Source organism: Ambystoma mexicanum, chromosome 4p (assembly GCF_040938575.1).
Source record: "Ambystoma mexicanum isolate Mex_15411 chromosome 4p, UKY_AmexF1_1, whole genome shotgun sequence".
NCBI classification, from domain to species: domain Eukaryota; kingdom Metazoa; phylum Chordata; class Amphibia; order Caudata; family Ambystomatidae; genus Ambystoma; species Ambystoma mexicanum.
In genome coordinates this window covers 305,771,352-305,791,300 of record NC_090927.1, presented here as the reverse complement: position 1 = coordinate 305,791,300, position 19,949 = coordinate 305,771,352, and the positions used below count along the sequence as shown (strand labels likewise).

Here is a 19,949-nt window from a genome sequence, read left to right as displayed (position 1 = left end):
TTTGGATGAATTAATGTATGTTCTAATTTCCATAAGAAAGTATTGGCGTGCCGGTGGTGGAAGGGTTAATTCTCTTCCCAAAGATGTTTTAACAGAACATATAACCTGGTGTGAGATTCTATGCAATGTATGGTTTAGTTGAGACTTGTGAAGAGTGACATAGTGCCAAAGAGAGAGAGAGAGTAAAGCACCCAATGTGGGAGAGTTTACCTGCCTGACACAGAGGGGGGACTCCACCTGCCCATCTTACCGTGTTTGATTTCCATCACTGTCAGATGGAAGATGTGCTGGACTGTGCTCAGCTGGAGTTTTCCATCGCAGAGAAGAACAGCTCTTGTGTTTTCTATCACAGCTCCTTCAGAGATGGGTTTCTTCCCAGACAAAAACAAAAGAGAAAGATTTGAATAGATGGCCAAGTAACTTAAAAATACATGGACATTGGCCATGAAGCCTACAGGAGAGTTAAACTAGAGAACTGCCAATCAAGTGTACAAACCATCACAGATACAGGAAGTCATTATTTGTTTAGGGTTCCAAGGGACAAACACCCACGTGGACATTGTCAGAAAACTCAAAGCAATGCGTCTTTTCATATTGAACACATTGAATTCCAGATCCAATTCAAAGAGAACCCAAAAGTGAAACATTGAATCATACCTTTCAAATAGGAAGGTACCATTAAGCGGCAACCAGAGACATGCTTCCGAAGCACTGTCAAAACTAACCGATGTACTAACCAATCCCCCGTATCCTGCCCCTCCAACATAACCTAGGCCAATAGTCATTAATATGGGCTACCCACACTACACATAGACACAACTAGCATTAATCTAATTCTCACACTCAACTAGCTCTCTGAGACCTTAGATGGAACATACCAATGCACATAATCCATAAATCCATACACACTACAAGCACACACCAACACAATCAATCAAACACCTAAGAGACATCCGCCACCCTGGTTCCCCTTATGGAAACAACCGACCAGTGTGCTCAACCATCATTCCACCCTAACCGCAGACGACCTACACATCTAACATAAAACACTAGCACACGCCTCCGAGGCGCTGAGTCCTACCCCTATGGTTACAACAAACCAGGACTCTCAACCATCTCCCACGTGCAAGTCAACGCACACAGGCACTAGGTTCTCCTGGTTCTGAACCTATCCTATCATCCTATCCTCGCTAACACACCCCGCCCTCTTCTCTTGCAGAGCCACGGGAGCGCCTGGAGACTGCCCCTGGGTGGTAGCACTGCCTGGTATAAATCAACATAACATAACATAACTTAGACATTTGAACGCACAAGTCACCATAACTGGCTGATTAGCCGACATAACCTAAAGGTCCAAATATAAGTGGCTAATCCAAAGATGGATCCACACCACTGTTGAGAAGGACCTAAGTGTCAAATCTGATCAACTTTGCATCTTCTCATGCCTAACAAGAGCCTTATCAATCAGACACCCTTTCCAATAGAGAGAACCCCACATCTTCTCCCTCACACAGATCTATGGCTAGAGCTCCAACCAACCCAGGTGGACAACGTCAACATCTAGTGTGGTGACCTTACATTTTACCTTCTTCCTCCAACTAGAAAGTCATGCAATCTTAAATATAGTTAACTTCCAGCCCCTCGGCCTGAGAGCGGTTCTCCCCCAACCAACCATGGGAGAAAATAAGCGAGTTTCATCATGCTTGGAAGATAGGGTGATTGGAACATTGGCCTGGAACAAAGCGGATGTATCTGTCAGCTGGAGTCATACCTGCCCGCTTGGGTCCCCGCTGGCTCCCCACAAATCAGAGAACTACCTGCAATCTACTCCGCTCTGCAGACCAAACCTTCTGGCCATCATGCCCATGGACACCACACACAGCCCCCCAAACTGACAACACCCTCAAGTGTGCTGGGGAAGATTAAAGCGACAGGACCCTCCACATTCAGACAGATGTCTGTTACAACTCACATGTAACATAATATCCCAAAAACAATGCTTAAAATGATGCAGCACACACACACACAATATCTACTGCCAGTCATAAGCACTCCAGTGGAATCTGGTGTCTGTAAAGCTTGAACCTCTCTCATCCCAGGTTAAGGGATCACAAAGATGACTTGAATTCCATGAACAAGTAAAAGGCCATTCTAAGCCACAATTAGATGTGTCCTTCTAAGTGTATTATTGATTGTAGTATTGCAGTGCGTGCGAGTGCTTGGTGTTGTGGTGGTAGACAATTACATAAAATGTATGAGTTGCCATCAACAGACCCGTGAGAGTGAAACACTTGTGTATAGGCGCGTTATAAATGTCATATCATATAGGAAACTGACATAAACTGGAGAAGTGAGAATTGAGGCATGCGACCGTGGCAGGCAGAGAAGTGCCTCGCATAGTCAGTTCTCGCTCTGATAAGGGGTCTGTAAGCAGGGCCATGGGCATGAGGTTGGCATGTTCTTTGTTAGTAAGTCCACCTGAACATTATTTTTAAAAGTGTCTCCATGACTGGCTCCTGGGGTTCAGTTAGTCAGACGAGAATACAGTGTATTTTCTTGCATTGCAATGACAATAATCTGATTGTGTGAACTGTTCGGAACTGAAATGGCAGACTGCAGTTTGTTTGCCCCAGCAGTACATGAACCAGGGACGTTTCTGGGCAATGCGGTGCCCAGAGGCAAATGCTAGCAGTCGCCCCTACACCTTGCACTCGTGCCATAAACCCCACACTGCATCCCAGTTTATCTCATACATGTATTCATGTAGTCTCTAACCGAAGAGCACCTCCAACGCATTTATGGTTGCTAATCGAATTTTCGGACCATTTCGCTGTCAAGTTCAAGTATGGCAAAAGTCAGTGACTTCTCTTGCTCCAGTGAATACCGTGAACACGTTTTCATAAGTTTGAATGCACTAGAATCTCTCTCACCATTATCAGCTGTGCCTGGAAATGCAGCCAAGCTGATCAAAAAGTAAATATGTGACTTTCCGAATGCGACAAAATAAGAATGGGAAAGGATTGTTCTGTGGGGGTAGCTCAGCAGCAACGTGTTCGCCTTAGAAACAAGACGACATAAAGAAACACAGGTTCGATTCGCCGGGTCCGCGCTTAGAAACCTCCGTCTATTAATCGTATTATAAATACGCAGGTAAGAGACATATTCCTGTAACAGCGCCTTGATGCCCCCGTGCTGTGTGAGGCAGTGTCAAGATGTATTAAGTAAAGTTATTTTACATGGTTAGTGCCGAAGAGCAACTGACAGGGGCAACCGCTATCCATTAGTGAGAGAGCAATGGGAAATGTGAGTGCCTTGCCATATGATGGCAGTACTCCTCATAGGGTGTGAATATGTGAGCACATCATGGCACAACCTGACAAATGATGGAAATGCAATACCGTGCGGGTACCTGGGAGTGTGATGACAGTGTGTTGCAGCGATACATACATACACAGGCCAAATCTGTTGTAGTGTTCAATGCTTGGTTTCCAGATGTGCACACACAGCACATACATTTTTGATAGCAGATGCAATAAATTGCCTCCTCATACTGACACCAAACAATATGCAGTATCACCTCAAGCACACACCGTCACATCTCTAAACTTCATCTTCTGCAGGTCATTCTTATATCACCTCAAACACACACCATCACACCTCTAAACTTCATCTTCTGCAGGCCATTCCTATATCACCTCAAACACACACCGTTACACCTCTAAACTTGCCCTTCTATAGGCCATTCCTATATCACCTCAAACACACACCGTCACACCTCTAAACTTCATCTTCTGCAGGCCATTCTTATATCACCTCAAGCACACACCGTCACACCTCTAAACTTCATCTTCTGTAGGCCATTCCTATATCTCCTGAAGCACACACCGTCACACTTCTAAACTTCATCTTCTGTGGGTAATTTCTATATCACCTCAAGCACCCACCGTCACACCTTTAAACTTCATCTTCAGCACGCCATTCCTATACCACCTCAAGCACACACCGTCACACCTCTAAACTTCATCTTCTGCAGGCCATTCCTATATCCCCTCAAGCACACACTGTCACACCTCTAAACTGCATTGTCTGCAGGCCATTCCTATATCACCTCAAGCACACACTGTCAAACCTCTAAACTTCATCTTCTGTAGGCCATTCCTATATCTCCTCAAGCACACACCGTCACACCTTTAAACTTCATCTTCTGTAGGCCATTCCTATATCTCCTCAAGCACACACCGTCACACTTCTAAACTTCATCTTCTGTGGGCAATTTCTATATCACCTCAAGCACCCACCGTCACGCCTCTAAACTTCATCTTCAGCAGGCCATTCCTATACCATCTCAAGCACACACCGTCACACCTCTAAACTTCATCTTCTGCAGGCCATTCCTATATCCCCTCAAGCACACACTGTCACACCTCTAAACTGCATCGTCTGCAGGCCATTCCTATATCACCTCAAGCACACACTGTCACACCTCTAAACTTCATCTTCTGTAGGCCATTCCTATATCTCCTCAAGCACCCACCATCACACCTCTAAACTTAATCTTATGCAGGCCATTCCTATATCACCTCAAGCACACACCGTCACACCTCTAAACTTCATCTTCTGTAGGCCATTCCTATATCACCTCAAGTACACACTGTCACACCTCTAAACTTCATCTTCTGTGGGCCATTTCTATATCACCTCAAGCCCCCATTGTCACACCGCTAAACTTCATCTTTAGTAGGCCATTCCTATATCACCTCAAGCACACACCGTCACACCTCTAAACTTCATCTTCTGTGGGCCATTCCTATATCACATCAAGCACACACCGTCACACCTGTAACTTCATCTTCTGTAGGCAATTCCTTTATCACCTCAAGCACACACAGTGAAACCTCTAAACTTCATCTTCTGTACGCCATTCATATGACCTTTTTAAAACTGGTGGTTTTTCTGCCGAAAACTTGAAGAACAGCAACAAACACAAGGGGTACAAATATAGCTTTTCTTACCCTACTTGTGCACACTTTTCTTTCTGTCTCTCAGTTAACTTCAACCAATGGCCAGTTGACTCCTTGTCACCCAGGAACCCACACTGCAATCCTGAGCTTAAATTGAACACTCTGGAAATTGTAACCTTAGTGATTTTTAATTAGCCATAAGTACCAGCAAAGAATGTTATAATGTTTTTTCAAGGAAAGTGTCGGGGTGAGGAAGTGGTGCCGCTGTGACATGGAGTCACCCATCTGATGTCCTTAAAACAGCAACTACAAGGGGAAATAAGCCTACAGTTGGTGTGATTGAGTTCTTAAAATCTTGAAGCTTTTATCAGCCGAAAAGCTGCCTTGGGCACCTCTTTTATTGAGGATGTGGCCCCAATCTATCAGTGACGGTGGCCGTACACAACCTTTCGTGATGCTGTTTTTCATTTCGCTACTGGGGGTTGCCATTGAATGTTGTCCGAGCACCTGTGCTTTCTTGGACTGACCTCGGGGGCAGTGTGAGTAGCAGGACCGTGTGATGTAGATGTCCATTCAAGTCCTCATTCATTCCAATATCCAGTGATGCGCGGGTCAGTGGTGGCGATGGCTTTGAGCTACGGCTGAAATTTTCCCTGAAATAGATTTGAGGCGGTTGCTTGCCCGCCAATTTGGCAAGCATCTCATAAATTGGTTGACCCCAATCAGCTGGTCACAGTACTCGATGCCCCCGACCACTTTCACTTTTTTATTTTCTGTTTTGTCTGTGTGTATTTTTACAGATAATTTACATTGTAGGCCATACATAATGTCATCGAGACAAGCTACTGTACAATAGGTATCATATGTGTACGAAGTCAACATGCTTACTTCTCTTTTGGAGACAAGATGTTTCGGGGCAGGCTTGGCCCCCATAAAAGATGGCCCAATCGGTGCCATCATAAAGGATGATTGCGATGACTCCTGTTGGTGTGGGACACAAATTGGATCCTGCGTCATCTGCAAAAGGGCACCAAATGCCTCCAGTAGGGTAGGGAGAAATAATGCAACTATTTTAGCCTTTTTTGAATACTGTATGGGGGTTTCAATTGCATTAAAAGTTCTTCTAGTAATCCCCGCACTGCCTGACTGACAATGTTCTACCTCAGAGTAGCACAGGGAGCCTTCCAGCACCGCCACATACCGGGGTGCCGAACAGCCACTGACATCCTACTGCAGTATCGTACTAGAATGCAATGCATTCATCGGTACCCTCGCGGACCATCTGGCCACCCAGCGTTGATAACGTATAGAACCTCAGCCCAGGGCAGTCATCAACATGCAAATCTATTTTGTCGAGCAGCGGTTTCAGTGTAGATTCCGCCATGTGCGAGCCGCGTACAATACTGTGGACGGTTGGAGATATGCATTGCTTGGCGCTACAAGGTCAGGCACAACTACCCTCAACACTGATTACAGTATATACCGGCTGGAAACACAGAAGCCCTTTATTATCCAAAGTACATGAGCAAAATACCATCATTCGTCCAGATCATCATTGGTGGGGCCCCAAAGGGGTTATTTTTACAAATGTAAATGGGTATCTGAGGAGGAGAGGGCTGGCAATTGATTGCAATGTGATCGATTTCAAGTAAAGATAATGCGGCTTGCTACATGCTAGGCACTGATTAATGATATCTTTAATATTGGATGGAATTTATTCGTCTAGAATGCAAGAGATCAAAAATAGTAATCATTGCCCAAGACCACATGTTTATAATGCACTGCAATCCTTCCCCCCCACCCATTGATAATCTAACTGCTTTCCTAAACACACTGTGTGAAGACACTGCCACTGTTGGACTCACCCCCTGCTGGTCCGAGGGGAAGCTGAGAATCAGTTGTAAAATGCTGCAGTTGTCTGTAAACAGAGAAGAAACGTGTACTGAATGCACCCGCTCTTTGACTTTGTGAGATGCCCGCCTGAATCTTGAGCTTCTCAAGCGGCTAGACGTGAGCTATAATGCCTTTTCTGAGTAGACCTCGTGCACATTGGACTGCATTGGAAAGCAGCTGGCCCGCGCGCCCCTCTCCTCACTTCCTGTGTGCATCTTGCTCTGCCCGATTCCCCACCTGGTTCTGCATGGAACCATTTAGGCCTCATGTAAGGTCTTGCAGTGTGGCAGTGGTACACCGGTGGCCTGAATTGTCTGCAGAATACACGTGTCTTGCAGCTGGCAGCCGGGAATATTACATTTGAGATGTCCTTTACACCTTGCTACTTCTGTGCCACTCTAGTCGCAGGTGTGCTTCTGCTTGTGGGACACATTCATCATAGCAGTTCTGCCTCCCCACCCTACCCCCCACATCAGTCATCCCCTAGTAAGTGAAAAGACGTTCGTGACTTGGAGCAGCCATCACACTGGAATCTGCTTGGCCAAGATAAACATGTTGTCAGGCTCCACGAAGTGGGGCTGCTTTTTTGTGCGCTGTCTAATCTTGCACTTTTCCGATTTTAGAAGCCCTATGCTGTGTATAGAGTCGACTGAATGCTATGAAAGACTGTGCAGTTTTCCGAAGTTCCTATCTCCTCACTCTGACGTCACTGCAGATTGTGTTGTGATACCGCATCATGCTAGATCTACTAGAGCAAGTGAGTCAGTGCGCTTATCGGTCCCAATAAGTAGAAGAACGAGGAACACGCCACCCTGTAGAATCAGTCGCCCAAGCAGCTACGGTCTGAGTCAAACCTCTTGAGATTCAGGAAGAGGCTAAAGACCGTTCTTTTTGAGTAGCTTAGGTGCTTCTTATACCTACTCGCTGTTAGCTTTTGCCACTCTTGTTGGGTTCTCTGCACCCTGATGCCTGCGGGCTTTGGCGCCTTACAAATCCAAATCAATCACCCACCCACAGACCTGGCTGCGCCGCTCCATTCAGAGTGCCCTGGCAGGGGTTCGCGCCCCAATGGCTCTGGTTCATGAAGAAAAACATAAAACATGAAAGCAAGGTTCTGTGGAACATTCTCCAGCGCTCTCCTGCTCTCAGTAGGTGTGCACCATCAAGTAACATGGAAGCACTTGCACGAAAAGCCTGTCGGCTACTTCCCGCCTAACAAATAAAGTAGCAATGAATGAATCGTCCTAACTCCCAACAAAGGAACATATGTGGGGAGCAAATGCTGCTATGAACTTTGGCAACTACTCAAAATATATCAAGACAAAGGTAAAAGGTTGACAAAGTTTAACTAATTAACTACGTTTAACCACCTTGTTTAACTAATTCCTCTTCTTCTAGTTCGCTACGCTCTCCTCATCTATCTCCTCTCCTCTCTTCCTCTCCTGTAGCTACTTCTCGTTCCCTTGCAACTAAGTAATGATTTCAATGTATACACAACTAGCCATTTCTCATAGCTGCAATCTTCTCCTGCAACTAATTAATGACTTCAATGTATGTACAACAAATCATATCTGTAACAAGCGCCACGATGCCCCCTGGGCTGCATGTGCGCTAAACAAATGCGAATAAAAAAAAAGTAGAATTGAGGATCTAAAAAAACTCCTCGAAATCTTCGAATTTCAAAATGTGCAATAAACAAAAAACACAAGTTTTCAAATGAAAATGGCACGTGTGAGATAGAAAGGGACAGTACTGGGTGAATGGCTATAATTAGTGTAAGGTGGGTTGCCACGTGAAAGAAGTTGTTGATTTTGAAAAAAACAAGCCCAGAAAGGGTAAAAATAAGTAGAGTAGAGGTTAAAGCAACAATTTATGTTTTTAAAATATTACATTTTCCAGTTTCGATTTTGCTACAATTATAATGGAAAGATAGCAATTCTATATTTTGTCTATTCATCATTTTCACGAACCTTAACAGTGGCCAGTGAGGAGAGGTGGGTGAGCCAGTGAAGCCTCGATCCTGGATGAAATGAAATGTCTGGCTCTGGCTCGGCTCTAGGGTCTGGTGAATGCAGAGCCAAACTAGAGCCGAACCAAGGACACAGTACCCTCCAATTCTCTCTCTCGGCATATTAAAATAATAAACAATATGATCACATGGGAAATACATGATTATACGGTCTACTGACTGATTGTATGATAGGTAGTTTATTAATATTAATTTTATTCATGTACTGATGCTTAGAAGTCACAGGCATTAGACATTATACTGAATGAAAGCTGCTTAACTTCGGATATCTTTTGAGGCTCTCTATTCTAATTAGAAGTTTGAAATATGTTTTGGGTTGTATCTATTGATATGATATGATATGGCATTTATAACGCAGATGTACATAAGTGTTTCAAGGCGCGACAAGACAAGGAGGGGCAAACAAAGGGAGGACAAAACAACAATCTTACTAGGCCCTGTGACATTCAGATCGCGCAAGTGCAGGGGAGTTGAAGGGGAGAAGTTCCGAGAGGAGGGGGGAGGAGTGCAGGTAACTCAAAAAGTGCAGCTAGCGTGTGGCTTAGTACAGGTAACTCAAAAAGTGCATCCAACGGGTGGCTTATAAGTGCAGTGAGAAGGGACTGTGGGGTTGGAGATACAGGCCACAAGTGCTGGGGGAGCCGAGAGGCAGTGCGAAGTGCAACTGGACATGCAGGCGCCTGGGCCCAAGTTCAGAGGGTAGCCAGGTTACCAGTGCATCGAGCAGTCTGGACATCAGCAGGGGAGATGAAGAGAAAAAGCATAAGCAGAGAGGATGGTCTTGAGTTGCTTCCCAAACCGGCGGTGGTTCTGCTCAAGTTTGAGAGAGGCAGGGAGGCTGTTCCAGGTAGAAGCCCCAGACGAAGATAGAGATCTGGCCCCAACTCTCTGCTTGGAGAAGCCTCTGACCCTCAGAGAGTTGAAAGTGGATGAGTGGAGAGCTCGAGAAGGGAGATGTTTAGGAAGAGAGAGTTGGCGGTAGTGCGGTCCCAGGCCCCAGAAAGCCTTGTGGACGATAGGGCCTTGAACTTGATCCTTGCCACCACTGGGAGCCAATGAAGAGATTTCAGAGCTGGAGAGAGAAGATCCCTGGGCTTGAGGCCGAGGACAAGTCTCATAGTCCTGTTCTGGATAAGTTGTAGAGGTCGGAGAGTAGAGGCAGTAAGATTTAGAAAGAGGCTGTTGCAGTAGTCCAGCCTAGAGGGGACCAGAGCTCTGGAGACAGTGAACTTCTGGGGGGGGAGTGAGGAAAAGAAGAATACCTCTGAGGAGGTTTAACTGATAGTTTGGCTTCTTAGAGACATCAGAGATTTGAGGAGAGAAGGAGAGGGTGGGGTCGAAGATGACCCCGAGGTTCTTAGCCTCACAGGTAGAAGCAGGAAGAGGGCCCAGCGTGGGCGGCCAGAGAGAGAGGAAAGGAGGGAGCTGGTGATCCGATTAGGAGGATCTCAGACTTACTGGCATTAATGCAGAGATCATTGTCGGCACACCATTCCTGAATTGCAGCCAGACAATCTAGAATGAGAGAAGGAGATGAGGCAGCTGAGGGGAGCCTGAAAGAGAGCTGGGTGTCATCTGCATAACACTGAAAGTTGGAGCAGAAGGCAGCGATGCAGTAGGCAAGAGGTGCCAGGTATTGGTTGACAAACCAGGAGGGGAGGTTAGACCCCTGGTGAACACCACAAGTAGAGAGAGAGATAGAAGAGAGGAAAGACCCCAGTTAGATCTGAGAGGATCAGTCAGTGAGAAAGGAGATCAGCCAGGCCAACGCCTGATCAGTGATACCCAGGTTATCACGTAGGCGATTGAGCAGGGTGGCATAGTTCACCATATTAAAGGCAGAAGAAAGATCGAGGAGAATGAGGACAGAAGGAAGGTTAGAATCAAGGCTAGAGAGCATGTCTTCACAGGTGTCCGGGAGAGCAGTTTCCATGCTTCTGGCAAATCTAAAGCCAGACTGGTGGTCATGGAGACAACCAACAGATTCAGTGTGCAGATTAAGCTGGGAGATGGGCAGCTTTTCCAAGAGTTTGCCCAGGAAAGGAGCGATGGAGATCGCACGATAGTTAGCCAGGGAGGAAGGATGGGCAGAGGGCTTCTTTCGAAGGGGGTGCACAAGAGAGTGCTTAAGAGGGCAGGGTAAGGTTCCAGTGGCAAAGGACTGATTGCAGAAATCAGCCAAGGCTGGAACAAGGGTTTCAATGTGGTCCTTGATGGTTCTGGGTGAACAGGGGAGAACCTGCTTTGATGAGATTTTCATAGGTCAGACTTGTCTAGAAACATTGTCTGGGGTCAACAAGGGAAGCAGAGAAGGGAGGAGGAGAGGCGGTCACAGGCGGGCCAGGAGTGGAGGAGGAGGAAGAGGAAGAGAGAGTGGACAGGATGTCCTGAGTTTTAGTGATGAAATGAGAAGACAAGGCTGTACAGAGGGCCTGGGAGGGGCATGTGACTGTGCCAGGCAGAGTAGTACCACGCATAGACAGTTCTCACTCTGATAAGCGTTCTGCAAGCAGGCCATAGGCATGAGGTAATGACATGTTCTTTGTTGGTAAGTTCACCTGAAAACTATTTTAAAAAGTGTCTCCATGATTGGCTCCTGGGGTTCAGTGGGCTCTCTTCTTGGCAAGGACAGAGAGTCTGCATTGTCTTTGGAGCAGGCGGCAGGCCAGTTTGTCAGAGGGTGCACTGGATGCCCTCCACTTCCTCTCAGCCACCCTGCACTTGCATTTGAGGGTGACGAGGTCGTAGTCATGACCAAGAGTTGCACTTGGATTTGGAGTTCAAGCGGATCCTCATGACAGGGGCAAGTACATCAAGCATGATAGAAATAGAGAGATGAAGGTTAGAGAGGGCTGTGTCAGGGTGTGAGTCAGCCAAAGGTGCAGCAGGAGGAGATAAAGTGGTGGTAAAAGCCTCAACTGACACATGCTTCATGGGATGGATGACCGAGAAGGTAGGTGGCAATGCTGGAGTCAGCTTGGCCTGAGGGGTAGAGAGAGAGAGGTGGTAGGAAAAGAGAAAGTGATCACTCTAGGAGAGAGGAGTGGTCAGAGAGAGTTGGAGAGGGGGAGGTCTGAGAAGATCAGAACATCCAGGGTGTGCCCTGCAGAGTGAGTCGGGCCAGAGGGAAGAATAGAGAGAGAGTTGCAGAGGTTGAGAAAGAGTTCTGAAGAAGAGTAGGTAGCATCCAGGTGGATGTTAAGTCTCTGAGGAGGAGAAGTTGAGAGGTAGAGGTGAGGAGAGAGGAGGCGAGGTCAGCCCACTCACTGAGGAAGGGGGTGAGCTGGCCAGGCGGCCTGTAGATAGTGGTCACAGTAAGAGAAAGGCCAGGAGAGATAGAGAGCCTGCAGACCAGGCATTCAAAGGAGGAGTAGTTTAGGAATGATAGAAGCAGGGATCCACTCCAGGAATATCAGGGCTACACCCCCATCGGGATGGTTGGTTCTGGGTTCAGAGAGGATCATGTAGCCATCAGGAAAGAGAGTGTCAAAGCTCGTCACAGAGCTGGCCGTGAACCAAGTCTCTGTCAGACCCAGCACATCCAAATCGAGTTCTTCCAGGAGACTGCAGATGTCAGAGGAGTGTTTGACAGCTGAGCGAGAGTTGAGAGTAGCAATGTGGAGCAGGTTGTCCCCTTTAAAGGAGTTCCGCAGAGGGGAACAGGTCAGAGCCTTGCGGAAGTGTTGCAGTTTCCCGAGGATGGCTGTGGAGGAAGGAGGAGGAGGTGGGTGCAGGAGGGGTGGCGGAGGAAGGAGTCAACAGGGTGGAAGCAGCAGAGGCAGCTGTAGAAGTGGCAGGGGATAGAGGCGGCAGAAGAGCCAGAGAGGGGAAAGAAGGGACAGCAGGAGAAGAAAGGAAGTTGATAAGGCGCGGGAAGCATCTATCAAAACGTAGGAGGTTGGCCTGAGGGCCTTGGACCAAGACAGGGCCGTTTAGGCAAACATTAATGATGGTCTTTGAGGAGTGGAAGGGGGCCAGGAGGGCCTCTCACCGGGTGCCACATTAATGAACGAAGAGAAAAAAGGAGAGAGAACAGAGACCATATGGGGGGTCCATCGGCCTGAAGAGGGAACAACAAAGAGGATATCAGTAAGGGTCTGTCTGAAGGAAGCACTGGTGTAGGTATCAGCGATAGCGAGGCCTGGGTTGGAGACCAGGATGTCCCTTTTGAGCTTCTTCCTGCCAGACTTAGTGAGATGGATAGGATAGTCAATAGAAAAGCAGTTTCAGAAGATAGGTGACACACGGGAAACCTCACCCGGCCCGGACACGGAAAGGATTGACAGATTGATAGCTCTTTCTCGATTCTGTGGGTGGTGGTGCATGGCCGTTATTAGTTGGTGGAGCGATTTGTCTGGTTAATTCCGATAATGAACGAGACTCCTCCATGCTAACTAGTTACGCGACCCCCAGCGCAAGAATAAAAGATATCTTATATCCAAAGACCCTGCAGCATTAACTGCTCTGCATAGAAACAATTACAGAAGGGACTACTAAGAAAAAGTCCCCACTTTTGGGAGCCATGATGCCAAATATCTATTGAATCATTATCAGGCATCTGTTTCTTCCTTTCTGCATCCCATTATTTGCTATATATGTTCTCTTAGTGAATCAACTAGATGACATTGTTCTTTTATTTTACTGTTTCTGCTTTTTTCATGTTTCTCTCACAATATTTTAGAATTTTTTACTGTATGTACAATGTGGATATATTTATTTTCCTCCTATGCCCTTGGTTGAGACTTTAACCATATTGATTGATTGATTTTTTGTTATACTGTCTTGTTAAAAATATATGATTCATACCTTTTATGAATTTAGAGTTGATTGTTTTTTCTTTCTATTCATAGTGTTCATTTACCTGTTAAGATTTGTCATTCCCATTTATATGCTTGTCGTTGAAATATACAGCAAGCACATCTCATGAGTGGAAAGTTTTGAATTGCGGCAGATTAAGTCCTAAGATTTCCGCATTAAGGAAACTTTATTTAAAACCAGTTGACAGATTTATAGAATCAGATATCTGTCCACCCTATATGTTTGTATTTACTCTCTTAGAAGAAGAATTATTAGTAAGGGTACATTCCTAGGTTTAGATGCAGAGGATAGGTGAGACAGAGAGCACCATAGAGGGAGCAGAGAGGAAGAGCTAGGTCAAGAAGAATGGGGGGCCCAAGCAGAGAGGGGGGATAGCGCTGGGTATCAGGCAGGCAGGAGGCAAATACTAGGGGAGGACACTGAAGCAGGAGGTACACACAGAGGACAAAACAAAGGACAGAAAATCAAGTGCAATGCATAGACAAGTCTATCACCAAAGGAACCTAGAAGTAAGGAATTAACACAGCAGGGATGCAGGCAGTATGATGTAAGCAAACAACCCTGGGGAAACAAAAACGTCACAGAACAATCACCAAAGTAACCGAGAGTAAAGAATTAACACAGCAGGAATGCAAGCAAACAACCCTGGAGAAACAAAAATTACAAGTCACAAAACAATCACCAAAGGAACCTAGAAGTAAGGAATTAACACAGCAGGAATAGAGGCAGTAGACTGTAAGCAAATAACACGGGAGACATATAAACGACAAGTCACAGAACAATCACCAAAGGAACCAAGATAAAGAATTAACACAGCAGGAATTTAACCAAACAACCCTGGGGAAACAAACATGACAAGTCACAGAATAATTACCAAAGGAACCTAGAAGTAAGGAATTAACACAGCAGGAATGCAGGCAGTGCAATGTAAGCAAACAACCATGGAGAACAAAACGTCAATAACAGTACACAAGAGATCAGGGGAGGGAGCTAAGATGAGGGGAAGGAAAGTGACCACGGGGAATGCGGGAACGCTGCAGCTGAGGAAAGAAGGGGTGCGCTCGGCCGAGTAGAGAGACATGACCTAAAATGTCTGGGGTGCAGGTGGCCTAAGTAAGAGCACAAGGCCTAGATACCCTGCCTATTATAGTGCGGGTATCTGTACAATCTTATTTTATGTCATTTATGTCATTGAGGAAATGGTTGCTTCATTTCCATACCTTTATTAGTGACCCGAGTGGCTATTGTCAGATTCTCACCAACACTATTATATACCATATTGTGGGTTCAATGTGCCAATGCAGTGGTCTTAAAATGTTACTTATCATAAATAGACTGGTTGAATTATTGTACATTCACTTCACTTCCCTATTCAGAGCCCGTCTCTTTCACACTGTAATGATGTATTTATTTTGATATCTTTTGAGAATGTGCATGAGCAAAAGCATGTAAAGAGGTGGCATGGTGCACTACATGGCTGTTCCCTCACAGATACACTGTAGCATAGGCGCGAGCATTATACAATTCTCCTTAAATTAAGGCAACAATTCAATTAAGCCGATTCAAATTACCTGTAAACTGATTAACACATATGGGGGATCCAGCACTGATGGGTAAACTGCAGGAAATGTCTTCCCATTTTTGGCAGAGCCTTTGAGTTGCGGTAGATGTTGCTCCAACCGTGCACATCCTCCACATAGTCTCTCGCGATCTCCAGGAATGTGTGCACCTTCGTAAGGCGGTCTATTGTGTTTTTTCAGCGGAGTCTTGGAAGACGAATATCTGCTCGATGCCCTGGAAGTTGCCCCCATGTTTATCATGGCCATTAAGCGATTGATGGGTTCAGTATCTAGGGTTTCCACGACCACCGTTGAGTCCATAGATATCTTATTGTCATCAAAGTCGCCAGAACTCGATATTGGACTTTGGTCACCACCCGAACTATTGCACGTCACTAATTCTATCAGCCTTTGCTGGGCACTGGGAGACTGGCGTGTGGTACAATTCGGCATTAGGTGTTCTCTACTTACAAGACACTCTTCTCTTGATCCATTTTCTAAGGAGAGTCTACCGTCTGGTTCATTCACAGTAGCGTCAAAGTCAATCAGAAGACTCTGGCAGGCACTCGACACTGTTGAAGAACCATCTCGAAGCATCAGTTCTTTGATCACCAAGCGGACGATGTACTTTTCTGAGCTAGACGAGGGATAAAAGGCAGGCTCATTGAACTTCTGCCTTCCCACCAAAACCAGCAACCTGCTATCTGTTAGAAAACACAATCCCTTTGAGCGCTCATTTTTCTCGAGCTGAATTTGCTGGATATTTGGCACAGTGGATGGCGCTAAGGAGTAAACCAAGATGACATTGCAGGTGTTGGAAGCCACTGCCGCAAGCTGGCCTCTTCGGTCAAAGGTCACGATGTCAGGCATGAGGCGAGCAGGGATGTGAATTTTACGGGTGGTGGTTACATTGTTCCCAAAAGTCACCAGAATCAGGTATGAAGCATCTTGGTTCTTTCTCCTGAAGTCCGGACGCCTCAAATGAATAAGCGGACTTGGGTCCGAGCTTCGATGCTTGGCAAGTATAGGCGTGAGATCCACTGGACCTGATGAGGATGAAACCACTGAATCCGTAGCTATGGATTGCTCTGAGTCGATAGAGTTTCTTCTCAAGTCCCTGGCAAGTCTTTCGCTCAAGTACAACAGGGAAGACTGTGGGCTTAAAGAGGAGGTTTTAGCAGACACTGGCACATCAAATGATGAGCCCATGCTTAATCCGCAGACCTTTCCAAGGGAGAGTTCAGTAGCTACAGCAACTTCGGAATCCAGAGTCGATTCAATAGCGCATATGTAGCCACCAACCTCAAATACAGGACAAAACATACACACGTTCAGAGTTTTCTGCGTGTCATCCCATATGTAGGAGTGAATTGCGCCTCCAGCAGCGATGACCAGGCGATTGCCATCCGTAGTCCAACATGCACAATGGATGAACCCATCGCTCTTGAAGTCCACTCTTATGTTGGAGCTGTCAAAACGCACAGAATGCAGGAGCGAAGCGTCTTGTTTGGTCAATATGACCAGCATTTCTTTTTGTGGATGCCACACTGAGCCTTGAGGGAGCACGGGAAATGGCTCCCCCTTCTGACATGTCTGGGAGAGCAGAAGCCTATTCTTTTCCATTGGGATGGTCTGCACCTGCCACACAGTGACGTGTTTTTTGTGCTGGACAGCGAGCAGAGCTGGGACGTCAGGGGTGCCGAGAGGCCCCCACGAGAGTCCATGAACATGTTCAAACTCTCCAATGACGCTTGAGGTTCCAAACTTTGGTTCTCCGTTCTGAAGGTGTAGGTCGGTGAGCACCACGCGCCTGCCGTCGGTCCAGACCAAACCATGCACCGGATGGAAGGCACGGCCCAGGGCATTGAGTCCAGTTCTCAGCAGCTTTGCCTTCCCCAGTTCCATTCTATGTCAAACGCGCATGCCAACACAACCGGTAGAGTCAGCCACGCGCAAACGGCAGCAAGCCAGCATGCTCGCTCCGCGGCGGGGCGGTTTAGCAGGCTGCTGCTTCTTTCAGACACCAACGAGTCTGTGAAGTCCTTCCTTTGCCAGTTTGACTTCTTGAGCCGCTCCGGTAAGTGCAAATCCCTGCAAAGCTCATTTCAGCCTGTGTTTTCCTGACAGCAACTGAAGGTCCACTGCGATGCGTAATTGGGCTTAGCCAATTACTCTCCACTGACATTAACTAAAGCATCTATTTTTAGGAATCCTTGGTAAATCAGATCTTAAAATAGCAGCGTAGTTGAAATGAGCACAAGAACCGCTTCGTCTTTAGTGAATGGGGAACAGTGGTGCTATTTATCGCATGCATGGCATGTTATGGCCTACAGCCCTGATACTTGACTTTTGCCCACATACCCTGGAGTTAGGAGCGCTATATATATAAATAAATAAATAAATAAATAAATAAATAAATAAAAGGCAATCTTTACAGGATCTGAATTTAACTTGAACATAGCCTCCTCTTTTTTTTATTGACTTCAAAAACCATCTGGGAGCCCGTTGTAGTGATTCAATGGGAATGAAATGTGTGCAGCTCTGCAGCTGAAACAGTAAATCAAGCACACATGTCTGGATGTCCTTAATGAGCTTGCCTCCTGCCTAATATGCCTATGGAAGCCTCACGTGCACCAGGGCGGCCATCATGTAATAGGAGCATCCACAACCAGGAACTGCCACTGTATGCCAGGGGCAGCCTCATGGGCCCATGTACAGCCAGCCCATGCCAAACCTTGTTTGCCAGTTACGATCATCATATGCCCACAAGTAGCTCACAGGAAACGTGATGTAATGCAGTAGGCCTTTATTATGAGCCTGTTACCCCCATAGTGGTCTCCCAAAGCTAAGGCTTGTCCGAGTGGATATTGTGTAGGCCACGAGGATGAGGGGGGGTTTGGGGTGGGGGGGATTAATAATGGCGCGAGAGATGGTGCTGGGAGGACACTGCATCTGATGTGGCGCGAGGCCCAGCCCACCATCACACAAATCTTCCTGGGTGAAGCCTGTTGGGGTTAAGGGCCCCCGTTCCCTGGGATTCAAGTGAGGGCGGAACTCATCTTTACTGCCGAAGTCGCTGTGCAGCTTCTGGAGGTCGCACACTTGAGGCAAGTCTAATTGGCTCACACACTTTATTGATTTAAACACTTTATTTATACACTTTGGCTGCTGGTTTGTCTAGATGTGAAACAAGGAGGGGAGGAGTACAATAACGCTGCATTTCAGAGCCAGTTCTGCCCACAGCATTAGACCCGTATTCGTTGTTAAAATAAAAATCCCTGTAATATCTCTCTTAATGCTGAGCCGCCCTAAGGGAAGTTGGAAGGAGAATCCAGACATGCCGGCATGGAGAGAGGGACTTCCATCACATTCCCAGCCTGCGACCAAGGGGCCAATCATTCTCTAATGCAAACTGGCAAGGCGGGCGTAGTGCGCACAGGCTGCCAAAGTAGTACTCCTCTTGGCGAACTTTGCATCCTTAAAAAACTGGTCTTGTCAGTGGTGGATACTGTTGGGAAGGGTTTGATCAAGGGTGATCCACAGAACATCCAGGAAAACGAGAAAAGGGCTCCACCTTCTATGGCGGTACCAGGGCTGCCATCTTTCTTTTTAAATCCGCCCTAGCGAGATTGAAGCCATTATAGCTCCCATTATTAATGGGGTTGGGACAGGGTGACGGGGCCGTCCACTGGGAGCAATTTGAGCATCATCCCTATATTTGTACCGGCACATGCGGCTAAAGGGTTCCCGCCTGTAAAGGACTTTTCTAAGAGTAATAACCATTGTGGGTTCCATGTCTTAAAATCGTGGCAAAAATGGCTGTGAAATCAAAATATTGTGGCAAAAATACTGTGGTTTTGCCGCCACAATCATGTAAAGGATGCGGGGCACACCTCTGCAACCCCTGGACCCATTATACCATTTAAAGGGTGCGGGGGACACCCCCTCAACCCCCGCTCCACTTAAATGGTATAATGGGGTACACCTTTACCAGGTCAAAACATGGCATTTTTGCCGCGATTTTGTTTTACCGGCGACATTTTGGCAGCAATTTCATTACCTGATACCCCATCGTGGGAGCGACCTAAAACAAGCTCCCCTGACCTTTTATGAAGAATGCCATCCTGGATGCTGTTAGGGGGTCCAGGTCCAAACCTGTATGTGATAATGCAGGAAGAACTACTGATTATGCTTGTCTCGCCTCAACCAACCCCAATGTAAAAGCTGGTAGGCAACTATTGCCGCGAACAGGGGGCTCTTTATATTTGCATAGGGTCCCAGAATTGGTATCCAATGTGTTGCGAATCCAGGGAAGCCTTGGTCAACAAATGCATACCCTGCATCCGGGCGACGACAGGATGTCTTTTTGCCACACGGGAACAAATCCAGAGTTGCACCAGGGTTTGCCAGCAGGGGAGCAATAACCTTGATTCTATTCAAATTGGTTTTAGGGATCCAGGCTCTGCTAGAGGTATATTGAGTTTCCTGGCACAATGTCAACCCCCGGGACTACTGCAATGGAACCCAGAGGCTATGGCATGGTAAATATTCCAAGGAGGCTAGTGTTCTCGGGACCGACTACTATGACACATGGTTAAATGCCCACAGCTGATACTCCTTGGCTGAGACCCCTCTAGAATGCGAGTGATTAGAGCCGTCGGCCCTCATTACGAGTATGGAGGTAAGGAA

General features: G+C 46.7%; 1 protein-coding gene across 1 annotated transcript in view; it reads right to left on the bottom strand.

Moving 5' to 3' along the window:
• The window catches only part of LOC138453223 (WD repeat and coiled-coil-containing protein-like), a 291,553-nt gene extending 274,277 nt beyond the window's left edge, over positions 1-17,276 (bottom strand). Inside the window, exons 1-2 of the mRNA XM_069605870.1 lie at positions 15,273-17,276; positions 251-371 (exon numbers count right to left, since the gene is read on the bottom strand). Of these exons, the coding sequence (XP_069461971.1) occupies positions 251-371; positions 15,273-17,165 (2,014 nt within the window). The 5' untranslated portion in view covers positions 17,166-17,276. The remainder of the gene's footprint in view (positions 1-250; positions 372-15,272) is intronic.
• Positions 17,277-19,949: the final 2,673 nt, after the last annotated feature.